General features: G+C 39.4%; 1 protein-coding gene across 1 annotated transcript in view; it reads left to right on the forward strand.

Annotated features, from left to right (window-relative positions):
• The window catches only part of syndig1l (synapse differentiation inducing 1-like), a 36,827-nt gene that overhangs the window by 9,308 nt on the left and 10,453 nt on the right, over positions 1 to 17,066 (forward strand). The window contains exon 3 of the mRNA XM_018696172.2: positions 15,350 to 15,487. Within this exon, the coding sequence (XP_018551688.1) occupies positions 15,350 to 15,487 (138 nt within the window). The remainder of the gene's footprint in view (positions 1 to 15,349; positions 15,488 to 17,066) is intronic.

The following is a 17,066-nucleotide window of genomic DNA, read 5'->3' on the forward strand; positions in this document are numbered from 1 at the left end:
AAAAGATTTGCCTGATCGTTTGGTGTAGGCACATTACTATGTGACACTTAAATGTGGGATTTATATTAACTTTAAGGGTTTTTTTTTTTCTTTCAGGGTTTAATCTGACCTGTAAATTCTCTGGTTGGTTATGAATGAATGGAAAGGTTGATATGGCCAGGTAACAATTTACTATAAATCCCCCAGATTAAAATTTTTATGCAGTATATAAATATTTAATAGATGCAATATAACACACTATAATATAATTATAAGCAGCTATAAGGACATTTTAAGTGTTTGTTAATGTACAGTTTTGTCAACAATTACATCTTGTCCTGTGGAAATGTGCTTTATATTATTACAACAGTATTTTACTGTGTCAAAGTTTAATTAATTGAAGTGAATTGAATTTGTTCAAGTAAATGTCAACCAGTAATGTAGGTGTTCATTTGTTTAATTAATTACGTTCACCATACTAGTACATGTGCAGTTTTATAGATTTGTGTAGAATACTGCATCTATTTCCTGAAAACCTCCACGTACAAACCCTGTGCTAGTACAGATGAACTGAAATAGAATACAATCTCTTTTCCTCTCTATGAGGGAGGTACAAAGAAAACGTTTTTTTTTTAGGTAGTGGAGGCTTCCTCTGAGGAGGTTAGGATTGGGAGTGTGACAAAGGGGATGGAACATGATACCCCTATATCCAGGCAATTTTCTGGTATAATCTAAACTACTCAGTTGTTCAGAGTTTCACAGTGGCTGTGTGTGTCTGCACTGCTGCGTGTAAGAATTTTAGGAAGCGCTGTCTTTGAGGAAAAAGGTGGCTTTTGCACCGCAGTGACAGCTCATGTTTTTCCTTTGATTACGGCTACAGTGTGACAGTTATGTGGCTTTGTGCAACATCATGAGGAACTGTCAACTGTAGAGCAGTGATACCTGAGAGGCTAACATTTCCTCCTGTTGATGGTGATGTTTCAGAAAAAAGCACAATAAAAGAACATATCATGTTATATGTTGCTTAATGCACTGCTTAAAGTGTTTTTTTGTTTTTTTAAGTAAGTGAATGGACAAACTATTTAGACCTGGTCAAACCAGAGACCTGAAATCTTGCCAGAAAATTAGTTCAAGGAACCATGTGGTTAGTAGATTCTGTATTGTGAGTGTTGAGTTCAGCTCTGGTGAACTCCGATCTGCGATTTTGCATCACTGACCAATCGCAAGCTGTTTTGTCAGTGCTGATTTTTTAGGGATCAAAGAGCTTGAGGGTTCAAAATGGAGGAAGCTGTATTGTAGAAATTGCTCTATAAAAATGGTTTTACAGAGGCTTGGTTTACAGACAGCTATGAGACAGGAGTTGATGGTACAAATATTAGTAAACTGAGTGAATTCCCATTAGTGACCAGAGAGTTAGCTGACACCTAGCTGCACCATGTTGTTGTGTGACCAGGCCTATAGAGACATCTCTTAAGGATTATACTACTTCTCTTTTTTTACTCTCTACATCTCAACTGTGTTTTTAAAATTCCTAATCCTTCTCTACTATGTCAGTTTGTCTTTATATGCAGCACCTCCTTAGCAAGTTGTATTGATTTAATGAAGGAATCGGGATGGTGTAATGAATGGCTTTCGCCTGAGTCAGCTCAAAAGTGCTCAGCAAGAAAAGTTTGTGTCCCTAAAAATTATGTTTTTCACCAATCACGTCGCCTAATTGAATCTGCTGTCTAATCCATAATCATCATAATCCTGCGATGCAGAACGATACAACCATTACAAATCCATATTATACATGTTATCTGAAAAGTTTTCATCAGCACTTTGTAACTAGATGACAGAAAACTGGTGACAAAGCCAAAACGCTTTCTAAGAGATTAGCAAACGATTTTTAAACCAAAGCACGTCCCTAAGAGGCTGATAGAGCAGCTCATATGTCAGTACAGTACAATATTGCCAATCACAGAACTTGACCTATACCTGCTATATAAGGATGATTGCTGTGATTAAAAAGGTCAGAGTTATTATTGTCGACTTGACTAAGAATTGGAGGAAGACTTGGCATAAGGAAGTGACAGAAGAACCTTTAAAGATACAGAGCGTGCACACTCATCAGGTGTTGCATACAATCTGGGAAACAGTGTAAAATAATGAGCTTTAAATCCTCACCAATTCATAAAAGGTCATTTACTTTAGGCGGTACGAGATGTGCTCATTTTGCTTTCCCTTTAACTCACAGATATTAAAAGCCTAGTGTTTTCAGAACTCAGCACAGAAAGATAAATGGAAATAAAAACTACTGTGGTGAGGAAAGTGTTCTGTGTTTTATTTTTCAAAGGAATTATTAAATAAAGCACACATTATTCAATTATCATAGTGTGTGAGTAAATTACAGATAGCCTCTGAGGAGATTTGGAAAGGAAAGGAGAAGGAAATTTGAATTAAATGTCCCATTTGTTTTTAACCTGTCGAACTTGACATGCCAACTGGTAGCTGTCAATGATATTAGTCATCTCAATATGATTTAAACTCACACTGTCATTGTCAGACACTTTTAGTGCTCTGTCACAGGGCTCTTTCTTAAACCTCCCAAAAATCCAAAAATGGTGGAGGTAAGAGAAAAAATCCCAGGAAAAACTCACAGGTGTAGTCAGAAGATAATCTGGTGCGCTGATTTCTTTATTTGCCGGCCTCCCAAAGTGCAAACAGTGATAACTTTTTACAGTGCGAAAATTAGTGGAAACCAAACAAACAATGCAAAAAACTACAAGAAAACAAACATTCTACACAGTATACCATACCATTATTTCTCACTAACAACGCCTCTAAACACAAATATAAATTAAACAAAAATTAACTGTATTTTTATAAGTACAGTTCTTTGCATCCACAATGCATTGACCGGAAAATCGCAGATAAAATAAACGAAGACCAAAAATATATATTTCAAATTGGTCACATGACCCAGAAACCCCGCGAGAACATGGCATATAATAGCGGCAAATGCTATGCCGCTGTTTTGCCGCATCATGCTCCGCAACCGGAACGACTGATATGCGACCGGTGAGTAACATGTTTAAATGTATGTTTAAAGAGACATAGAACTACCAGGTGTGCACCCCTGGTCGCTCTACTTCAACAGGAATGGGAACATGACTGACTGATTGGAAAGTCTGTTAACTGGGGAAAACGGGATGGATCGGAAGTTTATGTGTGTGCGTGTATGTGTTTGTGTACGCCAGTACATGTGTGTGCGCTCCCCGCCGTCAGTGACGGAGCCGCTCCGTCACAAGCTCAGTGATAGTTGCAGAGGACAAACGGTTTTATTCAAAATACCAAAACATTCAGTTCTTGTTAAGATTCACTCACATTATTTCTACAAAAAATATATTCTTTGTCAAGCAACTTTTTCATGCCTTACATCTGCCCTTTATTATTGCTCTCTTTATTACTTTTGAATCATAACACCACTTTTAGTTGTTCTCTTCCTCCTTTTTTATTAACTTGTTTTTAGTCTTTTTAAGCATGATATTAGAGAGGCAGCAGTGCCGTTTGTAAGCAGCACATCTATTAAATAGAGGGTCTAAGATAATAAGCACTATATCTGCTAAAGTACCCTTAAGCAAGGCACTGAATACCTCCAAGCTGCAAGTTCACAGCTCTGTGCTGTGCCCTCCATGTAGAAGATTAAAGCAAAGAGAGTTTTGCCTTCAGAGGCCAACAAGCCCAACACAGAATCTCTCCATGTCCGAGGCCTCTGTGCCAGTTAACCAAGAAAATCTCATCTGTCTCCTCTTATCAGCTCCAGCCTTAACAAGTGTCCAGTAAGCACTGGAGGTCTGCCAAGTGGACCCCCCTCTGTCTCTGGCTCCCTCTTAGTCTCACTGCATGCTGCCAGGTGAGGCCATGTTGAGACTCAGTCAGCTACTTTTGAAAAAGCCTCTCTGTTGTGGTTTGCCATCCATACCTCCCAAAAAACACTACTGTAATCCTGCTCACATCTCTGCTTCAACCACTAATTTAGAGTGTGCATATAATCGATGACACAAGCGGTATAAGTCTGTAGTTAAACTCATGCTGTCAGAGAATTTTGCAAGCATGAAATATTGATGATGGTTGTCAGTGCTGCAGCACCCAAATTTCAGATGGTTAACAGGTAGCATTTATGAGCCATGGGCAAATTACCGCTTTACTTTATTCTCATTCAGTTGTCTGACAACAAGAATCAGAAAAAAGTCATTGACAACATCTAAATTTCATGCTCTGCTATACTGAAACACAATGAAAGCAATCTTGGAGAATATTGGGTGGCAGAACAGAGGGTTTGTTTGCTGAAAGTAAAAGATGACGAGGAAGAAGAAGAAATGTAACCGTTTTTCTTAGTGATGACAGTGATTCTGAAGATGTTAGTGTGGACATTTATCACACTATGCAGTTTTCCTGTTGTCTGCTAAACAGGCAATATTACATTCAGTTACATAGACCTGGCTGAGGGGAATGTGGAACTCCTTGCTCAACCTGTGAGTGACAGGAGTTATGTCAGGAAAGATCTTCTAGTCAGTAGAATAAAGTGGCAGTACAAGACAAGCCAAGGTCTGGTCATTAGTTCAAACTGCTCACCCTTGCAAATTAGTGTGGTAGCCTGAGATTGAGGAGCTAACTGGGGTTAATGAACCAGCAGGAGGTGATTTACCTTGATCTCAATCAGGTTCCATTGCTGCCTTTTATCCTCAGGAGTGTCTGGGTATGCAGGCAATAGGTTCCTCTGTATCATGAGGATAATATGTGGGAAGCTATTCATTCAGATTTCAGTTCAGAACAATTTTATCTTTTCTAAGGTGAATGTGAACCGTCCCAAAATCAAAATGTTGTTTCCTTACTTTGCTATTATCATCTGTAATTGTAAGTGGTCAGTAGAATAATAAAAACACCATAAAACGTTAAGGAAGATGATATTTTGCAATATTATGTTATTAATACTAAACCTGTTGAAAGTTTGGGTCCCCACCAATATACCTGGCAAGTGTGAAAGCAGTAGGATCAAATTCAGTTCTGGTTGATTTGATAACATCTGTGGCTACTGGTGGTAATGTTAAGAACATATTCGTGATACAGTTCCCATGCAGAGTTCTGTTCAAAATTAGATGTTTATTGATCAGGTAGTGCACAGTTACAGTTCAGAAATACAACAAAAGTAGGTGAGCAACTCATGTGTGTTAGTTGTGTTCTTTATAGTGTAAATCACTGTAGCTATACATCTACAGACCCAAATACACTTCCTACTCAAAGGGTGGTTTAATCTTCTGGATTACTGGAATGGCAGACTCCGCCACTGACAATGCAAACTACTATACAACGAGGTAATTAATGAGTGGACATACATTTAAACAGCTAGAGTAGAATAGTGCCAGCCATAAATACTAACACAAATAGGTTTGTCATGACGTGATAGTGATTTGACCCTGGATATCTTTGATCTGGCAGTGATTTGGTCCATTAAAATTTTCATGTATTTTCACCTGCATAAAAATAGCACTCGAGCCAGAGATAAAAACCACCATTTCTATTTGTCTGCCATCTGTTACACCTTCTCTGGTGCATGAAATTAGCATTTATCAGTACATTTCATATTCACATAATAATATGAACATGTGGTAGTCCTGCTCATGTGCAGCATTTCAATAAAAATGGCCTCTTCTCAGCTATTCTGATTGTTTTCTTTTTTTAGCACAGGCATTGGACTGCTAAAGTCATGGGTGTGGGTGTAAAATAATAGAGAAATCAGTTTTAAAATAAATATATTCAAACTGCCCTCTGCCCCACCTCTGCAGTGTTTAGATCAGGCCAGGTTTGATGTGAGGAGTCATCAGTTCTCGCTAAATCTGAGGGGACATGAGCACTTATGCCTTCATTAAATCGAAAATGTAGTCATGCTTCAGTTCAGTGCACACATATTGTTCCCTTTCAGAAAAGGGCCAGCGCCCAATATGAGCCTGTGTCATATATTCTAGTGAAATCTTTCAGAGATATCCCATTTCTCATTTAGCAGTAAATGACAAAGCAATCTCTTGGATCATTTCAATTCAGCAGTAAGCGGGTCTGTCCAATGGATTTTAAAGCTTGCTCTCCTCCACTAACTGTGGATATTTATTCCATGGTTTGGTGTGCCTCTCTGAGCTATAGAGATTGTCACTCTGTGGTGCTGGAAAAATAATGGAGATTGTGACATGTCCAAAGATATAATTTTATTGCTGAATAAATGCTGTAAAAATTTACCAGGGAGAAATGAATCTTTTACCCTGACTTCTAGACCCCATGAATTACAAATATCTCATGAGTTGACCCAGACTCAGAAATCCTCTGTCAATACTGCTTAAAAACTGAAAACAATCTAAATTACAGTTAAATAAAAAACAACTTACTAAAGTAACTAATTTGTCCCATCAGCTGAATTAAGGACATGACTAAGAATCTCTTTGATGTTCAGTCACATTTAAAATGCCAAGGACTTTTCATGAGCAGCCCTGGTGAGAAATCTAGTCAGAATGACATATTATTCACAAAATTTTCATTTCCATCTAGTGCAGTGTGAGAGACAAATTATTTGTTTTACAAAAAAGCTGCTTAAAAACCAAGATTTTTCAAGTGTGTCTCTGCCTGCGACTGCTTTTTCACGTGGTCTGCAAATGTGACAAGTCAAATCTCACAGCTCAACTTGTGCTATTAATGTAATAAACTTAAAGGACCTCAAAATGTCCTTAAAATTACAAGCTGGATTTGGAAAATTGCTGCTTCAGTTGAGAACATGAAAGACAAAGTTGTAAAGGCTCCAAATATGAATATAAAGCGCCATAAATACCCTTTCAAAAGGAAGACGGTGTTCCTGTGCAAGTTGAATTTCCATTTCAGAAGACACTGAAAATCTTCTCAAAGCTAATGCTTCTATTACATCTGTGCAATTACACAACAATTACAGTAGCACCAAATGTCCTACAGAGCTCACTGAGTACCACATCATCATAACGGCATGCCTGTATACTGTGCTGTCCAATGCAGAATGAAGGTATGCCAATCTGACTCAGATGGCAGTCTGGTATCCTTTGCATGCTGGGATGGAGTGGAAGAGAAATGGCCAATCAGTCTGATTCAGTGCTTTTCAATAATCATTTGACATGCCCTCCTTCACTTCCCCTTGGCACGTGGTAACATATAGCACCATACGTCACACTAATGGCCATTTGGAGAGTAAAGGCGACTGGGTCCAAGGGAAGCAGAAAATGAAGCAGACTTGCCCTTGAGGAGGTCTGATAATTGAGAATAATGAAATATGATTAAAACTACTCAGAATATTGAGGAATACATTATTGCAGAGAGGGTATTTTCATAAATAACCTTTAAGCATTGATTGATTAAATAATGTTTTCTTAAAATTAATATTCCATGTGCATCCTACAGAGGAAAGGAAAGGTAAGATAAAAGCTTACCACATATTTTGAAGAAATAAAATCCATCATTATCTTTTCACTCCCTAAGCCCTCAAAGGGTTTATCTCAAAGAGCTCAACATAAGACTTGAGATTTGATCAACAGTGAAGGTGCAAAGTAGTTTTTTTGACAGTTTAAGGACTAGATTTGTGCAAATTCTCCAAAGTCTCAAAGGTCTCCCAAGTCAGACAGAGAAGCACACCATATGGGGCACCAGAATGGTACAAGGGAAAAAGCACTCACCCACCACAGTGGAGACTTTGGTTTAAACACCAGCAGCAGTTCTATCATTGTGGACCACAGGTGGCAGTGTTTGCAGGTGGGAAACTGGTGAGGAATTTGTGTCACCGTTCCACTATATGGTACATGATTGATTGGTTTTCTACAGTCTCCCTCTGTCTACAGCAGTGGGAATTAGCAGCAACAGACACTGGCAGAATCAGTTATCATAATTAGGAAACAGCAACAACAAAAAAATGGTAGATGTAGAAAAAGATGACACTGTAATATGCTCTTATATGATCCTGTAAACAGCTTTTGTGCGCCAACATATACCACCATTTCTTATACAAGCAAACATGGTTTCTCACTGGTCGCACTTTGTCTGCCATTTTATCACTTCTGGTGATAACTGAAATTTTTTCCAGAGGAGTTAAGAGGAACACCTAAATGCACCATTAGCTTTGGTCTCTACTTCTCTTATGGATACACGGTGTAGGTTCAGTCTGACATTCAGGTCCTTTGAAGGATGCATCTTTCAAAGGATACAACCCCTGATTTGGGACACATGTTACTGTATATGCTGTAATACATAATACAATGCTATTTTATATGAATGGAAATGTGGGATATGTGCTCTATGGAAACACAATATAACCATGGTAACCACCAAAAAATGAACCTGCAGGATTCATTGCGTATTTACATTGCTGTATTTATATATTACTTAATCATTTATGTACTGATACTGTGGACTGAAACTCATATAATAAAATGACATGTGAGATATGTCAATTAGATGTCCTCATTCCTGCTTTTGAATAAAGTTCCTAAAAGAAGAAAAAAAGTAGCACAGTACTGCCTCTGCCAAATATTCACTGGTGCTTCTTTAATCCTTGCCTGAATGGCAGCTCAGAATATTAAAAAGTGAATAATGAGAAAGATGCTTCTGTAATGGAATGAGTTTTGAGTAATAGCAGCCCTTTGGGGATGATTACATGTTATAAATCTGAGCCATTTTTTCATGGACAGACATATAATGGTTGTCCATCAGTCTGCTGGATTTAGATGGATTTAGATGGTTTTTATTCAAAAACAACCTAAGAGGAGATAAGGCTCTTTTTGCCATGTGTAATCAGTGGGCAGTTTACAATACCTTGGGGATGTTCAGCCTTATATACACTCTGTCCCTTTCCATTAGTCTGCCAGGTTCCACTCTGACACCTTCTCATTGGCTGTGAATATGTAATACTGCCTTGTCATATCCCATATTAAAGAGCTATAAGCACAGGCTAATCAATTACCCGCTAAATTATAGATGCAACCCACTTCACGCTAATGCAGCTGCAATCTCAGTCAGAGTGGCACATATCTCATCATGTAGGAAGGTGCTGGCTTTGCTTATACTGTTTGGATCGCTGGATTTGGTTTTTGTTATGTGGAAGGAGGATTACATGAGTATGTGCATGTAGTCCTAAAGCTAATATTTAAATTATTTAATCCAGTCACTTCATTACTGGAGCTTTTGGGTCGAGTGGGAGTTTTTAAGGGCATTTTAAGCCCTTATTAGAGACAGAGAGATGGTAGGAAATAAGGGCAGGAAGAGATGAAGAGTAACAGGCTGGACTCAAACTGGGGATGCTGCAGTTCATAGTTGGTGCCTTATTCCCCTGGGCCACAAGGGTACAAATAACAGTTTTTCTTATGAAATATATGAGAAGTATCCTGGCTTCACAGGGCAAGAATTTCATATTATTTTGTCAGATTTAATCACAGATTTCTTTGATCCACAACACACAGTCACTTGTGCATTTCAACGTGTTTACAGAACACGATGTGAATACTAACCGTGATGTGTAGTGTTTCCCTGTTGTAGCCTCATTACACCATCCTAAATTGCACACCTGTCAACAAGAGGCCACGGGGCAATGGAAAGAAAAATAACAAATATTTTGTTCATTAATTCACTGCAGGCTGAACATCTCCCCCACAAAGACTGTAACTCATGTTTGAGAGGACTGCATCATGACGAGACTCTTGTCATTGTGATCACACACACACTGTGAGTGAGCATCCCTCCGAGGTTCCAGAGTGTGGTGGACCTCATAGGGCTGCTGAGCCCAGGCACTGTGTAAATCACAAGGTCTTATTAACCTTTGTGGTGAAGTTTGTATGTCTTTTCACCAGCCGGCCCCCTTTGGTTGCACTCGATCACACTTCCCGATAAATTACAAACCCTTAAGATAACACCATAGTCACATCTGGGGCCACAGGCTCCTGCTCCGGCATAACTTAATACAGCCATCTGGAGCATGGCTACAGACCAGGTCTGTGCTGCGCTTATGCTAAATTAGGATGCCGAGGAGGCGACGCACGCCTTGTGAAAGACAGAGGGACCAGATGACCCTGCAGATGACTCTTATGCAAAGCAAACATGTTCTGTCTTTTGTCAAAATGTAATTAAATGACAGGCAATTATTAAAGGCCCACAGATCCTAATGACTTTTGCCTGCTCCCTTTTCAAATGGCATGTTTTCCTGTGGACACAGGACTCCGTAGGATCATGTGAATTGGTTTTTGAGAATTCCCATGAATACCTATTCTGTATCTGAGTTGTAAATGTGCTGAAAATGTCATTTTGTGAGGTATTGCCTCTAGAATGGCATTTGCTCATTAACTTAGCTAATGCATTCAGCCAAGTAATTGAATTCCCTTTGGTTGTGAAGTAGTTTGTTTCTGCATCCAGACCTCTCTCTTTATACCTTTGTGTAAGATGCACAGTAAAGCAATTAACTTGTGTAATCTCAACTGCTGGCTTTTGCTTCATAAAATGGTTGAAAAAGACAACATGAATTTCTGCAGGTGCTTTAATTTGATTCATTTAGGTCAGTGTCTTTTATTTTGGAATGTGTTTGTGGTGTTGAGTTTCCTTTTTCCTCTCTTATACATTCAAACAAGCTGCTGCGTTCCTGAGATCAGGTTTTTTTTGTTGTTGTCGTTCAGAAATACAAGCTTTGATTGTGCTGCTTTTTATGGATTCATTATGTTGGATGTGTTGTGTAGCATGGCAGTGAGAAATGATATATTCATGTTTCCCCTATAGAGGCCCATGGCATCTAATTTAAAAATTCATTTCATGGCATTCATATCATGAATCTGCATTCAAAAGCATCAAAGACAGATATATAAAGGAAACTGCAACTGATTGGTTTTGATATATCCTCAAGAATAATAAGCTATAGGCACTTTTTGATTATTGTTTTAGTTTAAGGGAAAATAATTAGATCGAGGTTTAGAATGAGTTCAGTGGTAAGCAGGGTTCTTTTACTAAAATGAAGCCAAATATGCAGTTTAAATGTTAAAAAATGTACTATAACAGCGCTCTCACAGTGCTCTAGCCAGATTTACTGTGCCTTTTTTGCAGTCATGACATGTAAAATATGCCTTTATTTATTTATTTATTTTCCTGCCAGTGTGTAAATAATGAACAGGGATCATCCCCACACTGCTAAGTTTGAATATGTAGACAGGCTTTGCAGCAGGTCTGCACACCACAAATAAAAAGAAAATCAAATACTGTGACAACCTGCGAGACGCTTTGTACACAGTAGGGTAGTTTGATTCAAAGATGCATTAAAATTTATGTTCACCCACATACCATCTTCATATGATCACCTGCATTCTAAGTACACACAGGAGTCATGGTACAAGACATTTATGTGACATAATATCAGGACATAAGAACAAAGGTTCAAAGACAAATGTCTGGGTTTTGGAGAATGGAGAACATGGTAGACAGGGGCATATTTCCTGTATGTTGTGGAGGCAATTTGGCAACAGATAAATTACAGAAGCCCTCCTCTTGGTTATGCTGTCATGGCAGAGTGGTGAAACCATCCATTAGCTCTTCGTTACCTGTCAGCCTGTTGCCTCATGTTGACAGGATTTACGCCCCGCAAGACATATCTGAGCGCAGCTAGCAGCGCCTGCATGCATAGTCATTAGGACTTTCTAGTACAGGGGAGGTGGTGAATGAATGACATACACACACATGCTCATTAAAAGTCAGGTAGAAAATTGGTAAACAAAATTCTGTTTACTTTAAATCAAATGCAGCTTCTCAGTAAATCCAAAAGCCTGTTAGTGATGGAGCAGTTTTGTGACCTGTAACTTTTAAGCACAGGTTCCTGCGATTTTGATTTGAATCCATGGATTTGAGGAGAAATAAAAGATGATGGTGTGATCACACTGGGTGACACTGGATGCATGAGACAGCCTCGCTCTGGATCTCCTGCAACCATATGAAAGGCTTATGATTAATGACCTTCCTGTACATGCCAGACAGGTCTGCATGCAGCTTCCTGTACGTGCTGACCTGTCTGCAGGTCTGCACTGACTCCAGCCAACCGCACTGTCCTCTCGCCTGACTGACTTCCTCTGCCTCTATAACTTCTCTTTCTCTCTTCCCTGGTAACCTAAGCCAACCAAGCAGCTAGGATCCCTGGATGATGTGTGTTTTCATTCTCCAAACAGCCAGAAGGCTGTGCAGATATTGTCAGAGAGCTCTAAGGCACAGAGCAGAGCAGGGCTGGCTCTGCAGAGATTGCACTATAGCGCTTGCCTAAGGCCATGGCGGCAGAATGACATTATGCAGAATGTAGGCTGCATTATACCCATGTGTTATGACCTTTTTTGCCTCAGTGCTGCATTATGAGGAGAATGAAAATATATCGATCATCTCGACAGGAGTTTGCGCTCACAGCTTCTAACAGGTATATAAGTATAGCCTGGCAACACAGAGTGGCAGAGTGTTTGAGTGCACAGACAAATTGGAAAGGTTCTGCTTCCTCATTCACTTGTGGGGTTTAATATACTTGTTTGGTCTTCCAGTGGTCTGTTTTTGGAGAAAATGAATCCAGTGTTTCCCCTACCATTAGTGGGCAGGGCCGCCACATATTTATACCACCCACCCACTTAATCCCCATCATCAATCAGGCAACATGGCTATAAGGGGTGTGTGTTATTAAAATTAATTGAAAACTGTTTCACCCCTCAAAGCAAATGCATTCCCAACACTCTTACCTACCTACAGTAATTTAACTTTATAATACAAAGCAAACACCACTGAGGGGCACTCTCCCTTATTAAAATAAAATACAATGAAAATTGCAGGTTTTTAAAAAGAGTGGTCCAGAGTGCCCTTATTTATTCAAATTATTCATCCACGAAAATGTGCTTTTGTATTAAGATGACCCTAATATAAATTCTTCCTGTAATGTTTTTCCTAGAATATAGCTAAAGATAAAATTCGGCAAGCTCAGGATGCCCTGATGGCCTGGAGGTTGCGGCACTGCCTGTCAGCTGCAGCATCCCTGGGTTGTACCTCTTCTCTCTCCTTCATTCCCTGTCATTTTTCTATTGTTCACTATGTAACATGGGTGTAAAATGCCCCCAAAAGTAATAAAAAAGTTATGAAAGAAAAACAATTCGATGCCCCACATCCTTGGGATTTTGCAGTGCATAGTTATCTACAGCAGTCTGAAACACAGGAGTAAAGGGAGTCATGAGCCTGATGCAAGTCAGGCAGAGATGTCTTATTACCAGACTCAGAAAAATCAGCAACTCCATCTAACACTGAAGCGTCCAACCCCAGTCCACCGTTAGGGTGGGCTACAGCTTAGCTCAAAAGCTGTTTAAAGAATGGCTCTTTATCTACGTAGGTAAGACATCAAAATATGGTGTAGGTTAAGCACTGTAATCTGAGTGTATTTGAGATAAAAGTCCAAAATCATCAGGCACAACATAACCACATGAGCACATGCAGGGATTAAGAGTCATAAACTCACTGAAAGAAAAGGATTACACAGCAACATCATGTCACATTGCTGAAAAAGGAGGGAAAGCACAAGGTTGGCAGGGGCATTTCTCCCGTCAGATTACCATCTTTGTGTAAATGTGATGATCTGACTCTTGAGTACTGCTCAATATATATTCCAGTCTTTCTCTGTGTCCCCATCATCTGCCCGATTTCCCCCATCTCTGATTGAAATATTCAATTTAATACTGAACTCATTTTTTTTGACTCAACAATATATTGTTAGCCTTGATTTTTTTTCTCATTTATTTTTCATGTTCCACCCTCATGCTGGATCATCCCTCAAACAGGATGATGTGTGAAGGATGCAGCTTAATGGCTCATATAGAAACCGTGGCCTCAATCTGCGACTTCTTTTCATTACAAACTGTGAAAAATAAATCTCCATTCCTGGTCTTGCCTTTGTTGTTGGGGGAAGATCAACTGTAAATGAGAGTTCATGTATATGAATGTTAGAGGTGGAAGCAGCTATAACAAGCCAACTTTAATATTATAATGTGCATTGATATTTCCTGCTGTGGACCAGGACTTAGAATCTGTAACCATCTTAACTGTATGCAGATGTATGAGCGTCTATTCTCTTTTGCTGAGGGCGTCGCAGTTCCATGTGAGGAATGTTGCGTGGAGCGTGAAATAGTTTCATAAAGCTTTAGGGAGGAGGTGTGTTTGATTCATAACTATTTCACATCTGAAATGAAGTGTACTCTCAACCGTGGCTTCTTTTTTTTTAATGCCATCTGTTGTTTAGATGCCAAAATAAAGGAATCTGCATATCTCAAAACTAATGAGAAACTAATGGGCCATCACAAAAAGTCCATGAATACGAGCGGTGACATTACGTGGAAGCAAATGATCCTGCATGTGGCGACTCGTCTGTGTTTCGTTTCCCATTACACAAATGCCTTTTTCGTTTTCAGCGAACACAGATCCGTTCCCCACCCAGTCGACCTGAAAATCACATCCACCTGTACACAGATTGTTGTGCTGAACAAAGGAAAACTTTTTCTTTCATTTTTCACAATAAGATCTGCCTCAGTCCACCTGTCCGTCTGCACATCCACTTCACCAAACATCAAACCTTTTTAAAACTTAAAGGGAAAGGGATGCGCTGAGCAGTCGAAAAAGGGTGTTCCAACTTTTGTTTACTTACTATTATGATTGGAGGATGAAGGTGTATGTAGGATGAGGGTCTTTTCTCAAGTTGCAATTAATTCATCTTGTTTACTGTAAATGAATAGCTCCACTATCTGGAAAATTACACCTAATCACTTTCTTGCTGAGAGTTAAGATGAGAAGCTTGATACCACTCTCATGTCTGCAGGATAAATATGAAGATTCAGACTTGTGCCAGACTTTTTCTTGGCTGTGTGGTTGCCCCACTCCCACACATAACCTCCCCCCCAAAAAAACACAACTTACTTACTTTACACTACAGTTTTTGTAAGGATCAAACAAACAAGATATACCATGTTAATTTGTGAGCTTTTGAGGTGCTCGTAGGCTGATTTTGTTGCATTTGGACAGAGCCAGGATAACAGTCTGTTTTCTGTCATTATGCTAAACTAAATTAAGCTAATCAGTTGCTGACTGTAGCCTTTAATTTGCTGTATGGAGTGGTATGAATATTCTCATCTAACTCTAACTGCTGTTTCATATTTGTATGAATGAATATCAATGTTAACTTGACCCACCTGTTTGTCTACTGCAACATCATCACTCGTGAACTGCAACACTTTGCACGTACAGGGCACAAAATGGATGTGTGTTTTGGCCTGAATTGCTGTTCTCTGTGCAGACGGACTGCTCCAGCGACAGTGAGAGCGAGGACAACTTCATCGTCGTCCCTCCACGAGACCACCTCGGCCTGGCCATCTTCTCCATGCTCTGCTGTTTCTGGCCCCTGGGGATTGCAGCGTTTTACTTCTCACAGGGGGTGAGGACACACACATGCACCCTACGCACACATATATTTATATATATTTATACACACACACACACACACACACGCCATGTATATGCCTCTGAAGTTACGGTCTGTCACACATGAATGATGCAGCATCTGTTTTGGTTGAGGTCTGACATAAAACAGGCGCGTCTATCCACATACACAGACACATCCCCATGAATTCATAGACACACAAACACACATGCACATGTACCCAGCTCTGTGCATGACTCATCACCCAAAGATTAAGGGCTATCACACATAAAAAAAAAAAAGACTGACAGCTGACTCGCTTACTGCCGACGCAAGGCCACTTTTTACTGAGGTACCCATCAATAACTCAAGGCCAATCTGTAATGGTTCCTTGATGCTCTGTAAACAGGCTGAAAGGCGCCTTTAGGAAGAGTATATAAATCACTCTCAAGGCTTTATCTGTAAACTCCAAGAAAGGAGGTGTCTAAAATACTAAGATGAGAGAGGGCCTTTGAACTAGTGGTGTTTTCAAGGGGATTTGAAGATAAACCCAATTACAGGTGTGTCGATGCATTAAAGGTGATGTGCTCTCAGACACATTAAACAGCCCTGTTTGAGATGTAATTCAGAAAGTAGATTTTGAGATAAGAAATGCACGAAAACACACTGCAAACAGTGTATCCTTCACAAAACTGTAAGTTCTGATTTAATTTATGGTAATTTTTTTGCTTAATTGCAAGTGTAAAAAAAAAAGCTGTCTTTCTGGGGTTATTTATTTTTTGGATTTTATGGACAAATATTCTGTTTTTGACCGATGACACACTTAAATCCCTTAACAGGTAAGAGATTGGCATTTGACATGATACATGTGCAAAGAGAAGGCACTTGAAAATAATACTGCCTTGCCAGTGAAACAGTGTTGTACTTGGATGTATAGATGATCTGATGTGTTAGTTCATACAGGTTAGCTCCACTCATTTTTTAATCTTAACCTTAACACCCACCTTAGTTTTTTTAACAGCATGTGTAATGTGTGCCCAACTGTAGAAACAGCAGTTATTTCCAAAGAGAACAAGCTGATGTGATTTTTAGAGTGCAATCTGTCAAGCTGCACTCTTAATTTTGAAGCTTTTGCCAATATGTTCTTAGCCAGTAACATTGGCAAACTGCACTTAATGTTTGTCTAATGGATTTCAACCAGACTTTCTCCCCCTTTTCAATTCTGTAGAAAACAACTCTGATGATTGTCTGTCAGTCAAACAAAGAGCACAGATGTCGCCACTTTTCCTGCTGCTAATCGATTCTGACTCCCTTGTGTGCACCATCAACATGAAAAGGCAAAACATGTTAAAAGGCCATCAGTTGCACACACACACACACACACACACACTCAGTTTAAGTTTAGAGGCGCATGTAAACAGACAAACTTGTACACACACACACACACACATGCTAGAGATAGACTATAAAATCTTATCAAAAGCTCAAGTATTTAGCTGTCTTATCTGAGGGCGTGAGTAGTCCGAGGCAGATGAAGGCAGTCGGTGAATTATCTTGTCAGGAGCTAATTTGATTCTTCTTGGGTAATTATGGG

This window comes from Lates calcarifer, linkage group LG7_1 (genome assembly GCF_001640805.2).
Source record: "Lates calcarifer isolate ASB-BC8 linkage group LG7_1, TLL_Latcal_v3, whole genome shotgun sequence".
Taxonomy (NCBI): Eukaryota; Metazoa; Chordata; class Actinopteri; family Centropomidae; genus Lates; species Lates calcarifer.